The 8,991-nt window shown below is 33.8% G+C and overlaps 1 protein-coding gene across 2 annotated transcripts in view; it reads left to right on the forward strand.

Annotated features, from left to right (window-relative positions):
- VPS8 (VPS8 subunit of CORVET complex) overlaps positions 1-7,721 on the forward strand; it is an 85,376-nt gene extending 77,655 nt beyond the window's left edge. For both annotated transcript variants that reach the window (XM_026688031.2, XM_026688108.2), the window contains exons 45-46: positions 5,536-5,616; positions 6,682-7,721. In XM_026688031.2, the coding sequence (XP_026543816.2) occupies positions 5,536-5,616; positions 6,682-6,831 (231 nt within the window). In that variant the 3' untranslated portion in view covers positions 6,832-7,721. The remainder of the gene's footprint in view (positions 1-5,535; positions 5,617-6,681) is intronic.
- The last annotated feature ends 1,270 nt before the right edge of the window (positions 7,722-8,991 follow it).

Genomic DNA, 8,991 nt, shown 5'->3' on the forward strand with positions numbered 1-8,991 from the left:
ATGTCACTGAAGATTTATTCACACTTCTTTCCCCAAAATCTAGGTGAAGTCAGTGACAGACATGATGAAAGGCTTCACCAAAACATTGTCACGATAGAAGAATGATATTAGGGAACTGGAATCCATAAGTGCTGGCTGACAGTTGTTGGACACTGCAGCGAGATACATCAGACACTGAGTACAAATGAAAATCAGCAGCAAAACCCTTTTAGTTCTGCTGAACTCATGTAGCGTGTAGGAAACATGATTAAATATAGTTATTAAAAGTTAATTTATATTTTTCAAGAATTCTACATGATACAGTCATTCTGAAATTATATTTATGTTCAGTTTAAAAGGGTCTATCATAATCACTAAAAGGTTTTCAGGAAGCAAAACCTTTTGGGGGGAAATGTCAATCAATAATTAAGCTCTTAATAGTTCATCCTAACAAAACAAGATTCTCTCACCATTTCTTTTAACAAGATGTACCTGAAAGATAATAGGGAAAAAAGTATAGAAATTGGAGCAGCTAGTTTATCTCCCAAGTTGCTAAGGCAGTCTTTTTCACTTATATACTCAAAGCTTTATACCAAAATACCAAAAGATTATAATCTCATGAGGAAGCTATTCTTTTAAGTAATAATTTAGGAATATCTTACGTGTCAGCATATGAATCTGTCTTAGGTTCTGAATGTAGAATTACATACCATTACAGAAGTTAATATCTATTATGGTATACTTTAAAATCAGGATAATTAAAACCAACATTGTCATAAGAAACCTGTAACATTTACATTTTATAATTTTGTAAAAAAATAACCAATATTTTAGAAATTAATCTAAAATGAAGTGAAATATGATAGGCAACCCTCCCAGAATATACTCTTGAAACATTTATTTTCATTGCATTTATTCTTCCTGTTAAAGTCATAAGTATATTGATCTATAACTTGAAATATTTATGTCTATTAAACAAAGTATCTTCCTAGGAATAATTATCCCCAAGTAGAATCAGAACAATAAACCTTATTAATTCCATAGATTTCTTTTTTGTCAATTGACATATTAGATTTACCCATTTGTGTAGCCAGAATAGTTACCATATTTCTGTACCATTGTCATAAATCTTTGTAATGATTTTTAATATTGATTTAGGAAGCATAAAGTTTTATCTGCGTATAAAAGCATATTCTCAATTTCTGCTTCATGTATACCTCAAATATTGCCAGATGGTTATATTAGGAATGACAGTTTCCAATACAATTAAATATTAAAGTAGATAGAGACATCCTTGACACATTATGTATCTCATCTTTATTATAGGAGAAATAATTTATTGTTTTAAAGGGACTCAAATAGTAATATTTTATCCAAGAAACAAATTGAATTGAAAAGTAGTATTACTTCATAACTTGCTCCCAAACCTTAATGTGCACCTTATCAAACCCTTTTTGTACATCTAATGAAACCTAAATGGCCATTTCATTTCTAACATATACATTCAAGGCTTCCATTATTTTATTTTCCTTTGATCAAAAAATGGATTGATGCTTTAAAAAATGCCACCAAGCATCTGGAGAATAGTTCCTTAGTGCCGTTCTTGCTCTTCTGAAAAGTACTGTCAGCATGAATGTTCAAGTAGTGCTGAGGTCTATATGTGAAGTGACAGGAGTGCAACACATTATTGACTATCTGACCCCTTCCCCCTCCTTTATTCTCTGTGAGCAACCTGCTCAGGAAACAGGCTGGAAAATAAAGTGTATACACAGGGAAAATGATTACTATAAATATAAAATGCAAGGGCTATTTTGAATAGAAGAACTTTAAGAGTATTTCTAAGTTTCAAATTCTGTCTCATCCTCCAGCATTTCAACAACATATTTGCCCGTCTACAGCTCAGTCTGTCTTTTAAATATTTTTAAACAACAGGAACTGTATTTTTATGCCTCATACAATATTTCCTCTCCAGTTCAGACCAAGAAAGACAAAGAGGGAAGTTGGAGGTTGCTTAGAGGTTGCTTCCAATAAAAGCTGCATGCAGCTAGGAAGAATCAGTTTCCGAAATAACAGATGGCAGAAAAATCATTTTGGCCCAAACTAAGAGCAAAAGTAGCAGCAACAGCATGTCTCTTAGATGGATATGCTCTGCAGAAGTCAACTTCTTCTCCCTGAGTGCAAGAAGGATGGCTATCATTTTGTTGCTTAAAACTTGTACAAAAATTATAGTGGAACCAGGCCTCCAGAGGGAGATCGACTTTCAACGCTAAAGTCTTTCTTTAGAGAAGCTTTTCCGAATGCAAAGTTGAGGTGAGTTTGAGTCCAAGGACCATCATGATTGGTTCAGCTGAGCTTCAGGACAATGAACTTTGCATAAACCCATATCCTCAGAACTAGAATGGTATGACATCAAAACTTATTTCTTATTTCCATGGGGGGAAAAAGATTTTTATTAGGGTGATTGGGTACAACATACAATTGTGTCTGTAAGTTTGAGAAAATAGATGTGGTAGCTTTATAATGCAAACCTTTTGCAATTACCATTCATAGAATTAAGAACATATGTCTCTGTCAGATTACTTGATCAAAAGATTGTTCCTAGAAATAATGTATAATACTCAGAAATAATGTATAGTATAATGTATAGTGTTCAGAATGTGATTTCAACTTTTACATGCTACCATATTTATATTTGTAAATTTTAGAAAAGCTGTATATTGTATAAAAGTAATCATTTTTCATAGATAGGATTCAATCTAATTTAATCTGATATATAAGCATTCTGAGCAAGAATATTCTTGGGTGAAACTATTAGTTGCTTGGCCAGCTGCTGGTTCTTAAGCAAAAGATATATCCCAATTTAGTCTGAGCATTAATATTGGCAGAATAACATAGATGATAGATATTCTAAAGGATTCCTTATAGAGCTTTCCTTTAGTTTTAAAGAAAGAAAATGCCCGCAGCATTTGTTTCCATGGCAATAACAAAATTACTTGTAATAAATATCCTTAAAAACTATCTGATTGATTAATATGTACAAATGAAATACAGCAAAGGAGAAGACATATCTTGTCTTTAGATAGGAACCAAGTATTCTACATTATTGTGCATAGAACTCTAAAGAAAAAGCCTGGTATTGCTTAATTATGATAATTTGTAATCAACATATAAAGTCATGTAACTGTGTATTTACTTGCACACTGAGAGTTAAACTCACATGTTCAGTTGCTTTTAGTTTTTGGAAAATAAATAAAGATAAATATTAAATGAAATACCAGTTCAGAAGTCCTTTACAATATAGGGAGGGTTACATTAGTTATTTAAATATTTTTTTAAAAGACGATTGCTCAAAATATAGCAACAAGAACATTAAGGATTTTTCAGAGCATTCATAAAGATCTAAAAACAAAAAAATACAGACAGGAAATGGAAAGAGGACTAAATCACAAAGGAAAATTACAGACAGCCTTGAATTGCAGAGCTGGTGTCAGGAAAAAAGAAATCTCAGAATGAGCTGAGATTAGCAAAGGATGGTAATGAAAATGGCTTCTTTAGATTTGTTCAAAAGAAAAGAAAAAGACAAGAATCAATATACCAGCTGCTCAATGAAGATAGCAAAATATATGTAACCAGAAAAGTGGGGGTGGCAAAGCCACTCAATATTTTATTTGATCATCATGTTCAAAGGAACAACAATTATGTGTTCCATCAGGAAATGTGAAAAGCAGGGTAGATTAAAAATATAGTCAGGGAATATCCTTTTACATTGATTTGCATCCTATGGTATTGGAAGAACTAGCTGGTGATCTGGATGAACCCTTATCAAGTATCTTTGACAAATCTTTTATCACAGGTTCCCCAAATGACTGGAAGAGGGCAAATGTCCTCCCTCTTTAAAGGATAAGTGTAGTCCAACAAATTGCAAAATATTTGGTCTGACATTGATACCCAGGAAGATTCTAGGGCTTGATTCATCTAAAAAAGACCTCTTTAAAGAGATTGGTTTAAAATTACCTTGAAAACAATGTACTGTTTGCTAGAGGTCAGGATGGATTTATCAAGAACAAATCTTGCCTGAGTACTTTTATCTTAAAAAATTGTTTAGGTAACTTTCTCAATAGATGATAAGAACATATTTCTTAATTTTAGCAAAACATTTGGCACAGTAATCTCTGATAATGATGGTTAGCAGGGTAGCTAACTGTGGGCTTGAAGGCATGACATGTGGATCCACAGCTTTCTCAAAAATCATGTCAAAGAACATTTATCATAGTATAATTTTTTGTCATAGTATAAAATTGGATTCTTAAAAAGACTCCTCTACCCTTCAGTATATTTTTTTCAGAATTGTCATTAGTGACATATAATCTGGAATTCAGAGAATGCTTATCATGTAGTGGATGATACAAAATTGGTTGGAATAGCTAGTAGTAGATAAAATTAACATTCACAGAATGATAGGGTTGGAAGGAACTTTGGAGATCTTCCGGTCCACTTTCCTGCCCAAAGGCAAGAGTCCTTCTATCAATATCATCCTGGTTTCCAATCTTTTCTTGAAAACTTCCAGTGATGAGGCACCTGTAACTCTGGGAAACAAGCTGTTCTATTGGTTGATTGTTTACACTGCCAGGAAATTCCTCCTTGTTCCCAGGTTGGATCTCCCTCTGATAAGCTTCCATCTATTGCTTCTTGTCCTGACCTCAAGTGCTGTGGATCAACCCCCACTTCCCTATGACAGTCCGTTAAGTATTGGAAGATGTCCCCCACAGATGTCCCTTACAGCAGGGGTCCCCAACCGCCGGTCCGCGGACCGGTACCGGTCCGCGGAACAAGTCTTACCGGGCCGCTGGTTGCTGGGCGCCGCCATCTTTTTTTGATGAAAAAGTGCTTCCGGTGAGCTTTTTCGGGTAGAAAGCTCACCGGAAGCACTTTTTCATCAAAAAAAGATGGCGGCGCCAGCGCTTCCGGTGAGCTTTTCCGGGTAGAAAGCCACCTTCCTTCCTTCCTTCCTTCCTTCCTTCCTTCCTTCCTGGAGGTAATTAAATTTTATAATTCATTGACTTATAGAAACCTGACAAAGTCCTAATGTAACTGAAATTCCATAGGAGAAATTACATTGATAGTTAACATTTGTTTATTGTAAAGAATACAGGTTTAGAAATTTGTCATAAAGAGTTTGGCATAATCCTTGGCTCTTTACAGCATTATTCATTTTCAGACCTTTAAGGAATTATGTCATATTGTTTGAATTTGGTTATAAAAGTATGCTAGTTTTTTGTTAAATTTTTTGGTCTACCCATCTGAACTTGTTGTTTCTCATTATTCCAAAAGGTATAACACAAAAAATACATAAAAGTTGTAGAAAAGTTTCCAGTTGAATATTAGAAAATAAAACTTCCTAACCTTAAGAGCAATTTGACAATGGATGGGTTCAAGCAAGGTTTGGATGCTGTGGGATACTTTATTTGGATTCTTGCATTGAGCAGATATTGGGCTCAGAAGTGCAGATGCCCCTTTCTACTCTGTTATTTAAGTTGATGATGTTTATTTTTTTAGACTAGTACAGAGTGTCTGTTGGATCCACAGCAAGCTCAAGCTTTTGACCAGCTCTGTCGTCTATATCGTGGAACATCAAGGGTAATGTAATTTTGTATTTTCTTTTTAATACAAACTGGATCAAACTCTGATGTGCTTTCAGACATTATATATCTGAAATATCAGAGCCATAATTTCACAATGGTTGGAATAGAGTACTGCAGGCTAACTCACTGCTCATACCAGAAGTTCGATTCTAAATAGCTCAAGATTGACTCTGCCTTCTGAAGTCAGTAAAATGAGGACCCAGATTGTTGGGGGTAAACTGCTTAGAGAGGGCTGTAAAACACTGTGAAGTGTATATAAGTCTAAATGCTATTGCTATCATAAAGATAATTGTTATCGTATTTGTCTTGGATGGAAAATAAACAAGGCATGGGCATTTAAAACACACTGAAAGAAATCAATGTCCTATCAGGTACTAAATCTTGTTGTGACTAATTAAATGTTTATTTGACACCCATAAGTAGGAAGTGCAGTAAGTGCATTGCTTTGTCCTGCTTATTTTCAGTAGCAACTGCCATTGAAGAGTATACAGAAGCTCTGTCAGAGCAGATGAAAAATTTATCTGTCTTTATTTTCTTATACATTGCTTTATTTTTTTTTCAACTTTACCATAACTATTTTTTCAAGTTAAACAGCCCTAGATAAACTACATTTTCTCAGATGAAGGTTTTTCCAGCATCTTGACCCATTTTGATTGTTTTCTTTCATGCCTTTTGATGCACAATAATATTTTAAATAAAACATTCAATTGTTTTGCATCAGACAGACACTCATTGGTAGAAATGTCTAAAGTTTCCTTCAGAAATAGTTCATACTCTCCTGAAGTATATACAGTATTTACATTTTTATTCTTTAAACACTCTTTGTTTTCAGAACAATCATCGTGAAATGCCACAATACTAAATTATTAACCAATATAAATATATATTTATATCCTAATAGATATAGTCAAAGCTATTTTTTGTCTTTTCCACAAGTTCATGTCTGACTTCTACTAGGATTGTTTTCCTACATATGTGTAATTTACGTGCATGTTTGTTGTGATATAGCCAAGAATGTTTTAACACAGTTGGTAAGAAAAATATTTCTTTTATTTTGTAGTTGGCACTTTTGACTGAATTGTCTCGAGATCATGGTGGTGAAAAACATGGTTTTGTCCAAGTCTCCCAGGGGGATTCTGCCCTAAATAGTGTCTTCCAAAATGAGACTTTTCAGCTTCATCTCAATCCTCCTCCTCTTCTAGAAGACTAATCCTTGGCTATCAAGCATTGTGGGGGGGAAATACTGCAAATGTTTGCTGGTGGATCCAAAGGAAAAGGTAGCAGTATGTATTTTATGACTAACTGCAACAATGCAATCTTTGTGAGAACTACCTGTTTTGATCCTTAACAAAACAGAACATCATTGTCAAATATTCTAGTCCTTATGTCCACTGCTCTATGAATCCTATACTTTTTTCATTTAAACTCAGAGTAAAGAATGGAACTTTACATTGGTTATTGGTTATAAAGGCTACAATTCAAGACAGAACTGCCAGAACGTTTATGAGATTGCTTTCTCTAATGCTCTCAATTGCTTCTGAAAATCTGTTAGCTCCTCCAGTTGCAACTCAAGAAATGTTGCTGTGACAGATGCTATTCCTTGGAAATTTAACATGCTAACATCATAAATGAGAAAATCTGTTAATGAAACACATTAGAATATACCACTCAGCCAACTAGATATTTGATGTCAATTTGTGTATATTCTGAGTACTTTCATGAGTGCAAGCTTTTCCATGGAGAGCTTACTGTTTCCAGTGTACCAAAAGAAACAAGCACATTACTCATTTATGATGGCTGCTCTCTTGCTGCCAAGTTGCATGGAAAAGATATCTTCTTCCATTATATATTGCCAGTTTCCTGAACCTTACCCATTTATCTTTATGAATTCACTAAAGGATTATCATGTTGTTATTTCTCCTCCTTATCTTTGCCACAGGAAAAAAACAACAATCTGGTGCAGGAATATATTTTTTAAAATGAATGTTTCTGATTCCTATAAATGATATTTAATAACCTTTTGTCTTTCCATTACTTACCATTTGTATAGACAGGAGCAAGTATAAATTAAAAGATATATAAAAACCAGAATTACACTTATATTAGACTATTTCATGGCTGAATTTATTTTGTCAGAAAATTGTTACCTCATATTTGCACATATTTTTCTATAAGTCACCAAAAGTATCATATCTGTTACTGTCCACTTCCATATTACCTTAACAAGTTAATATGGTTTTTTTTACAGTTAGAGACTATCAAAAATTATGAATTTATGTACTAAGTATGTACTAAGCCAATACAGGTAGTCCTTGAGTTAGGACCACAAGTGAGCCCAAAATTTATGAGGCTAAGTGAACCATTTGTTAAGCAAGTTTTATGACTTTTCTTGCCACAGTTGTTAAGTGAATCATTGTGGTTGTTAAGTGTGTAACATTGTTAAGTGAATCTGGATTCCCCATTGACTTTGCTTGTCAGAAGGTCACAAAAGAGAGATAATTCAGAATACAGAAAGTCCTTGACTTACAACCATTCATTTAGCGATAGTTTGAAAGTACAATGACACTGAAAAACAACAACCTGCAACTGATCTTTTGCACTTAGAACTGTTGCAGCATCCCCACACTCAAGTGATCAAAATTTGGGTGCTTGGCAACAGACACCTATTTACAATGGCTGCAGAGCCCTGGGGTCATTGATTGCCATTTGTGACAAAAAGATCAATAGAGAAAATTCTATTGAGTTTGCTTAATGATCACACAGTTCACTTAACTGCACTGATTTGCTTAATAACTGTGGCAAAGAGAAGTGGCTGCTTTTCATATTTAGCTTATATAAAAGAAGGAAAGGTCTCTGAAGACACTTAAAACCTTTACTTTTTCATTTTCACATGCATAGATAAATGGTCAAATTTTTCATTAGTTGCTATTTGAATGAAAAAAAAAACCTGTCGTATCCATGTTTTGAACATTGTTTTTATTTTATTTACAATCAGAAACCAAAAAGAAAAGAACATAATTACTGGAGTTCTCAATAACAACAGAAAAAGTATGATATGCCAAACACAAAATATTGTTTAAAAAAATTCTGCTTGCTGTATTTTACAAAGCATAATCAGAGCTAGAAAAGTTCTAAAAAAGATCAACCAGGAGTGTGAGCAGTTCTTTAGATGAAAGAAATGAATGCTGGCGTTTTGATAAATATAGTTTGAAAAGATTTCCCCCCTCCCTTTTCCACTAAACATTCTTAATGAGTAGAATGATAAAATATTCAGAAGACACAAAAGGAAACCCTTAATCATATAGTTTAACTATGGAATTTTCTGCCACGAGATATGATGATGGCTATTAAAGTAGATGATTAGTCATAA

The sequence above is a fragment of the Notechis scutatus genome, chromosome 4 (genome assembly GCF_049901735.1).
Source record: "Notechis scutatus isolate UNSWTSFEM ecotype Mainland chromosome 4, rNotScu1.2, whole genome shotgun sequence".
Taxonomy (NCBI): Eukaryota; Metazoa; Chordata; class Lepidosauria; order Squamata; family Elapidae; genus Notechis; species Notechis scutatus.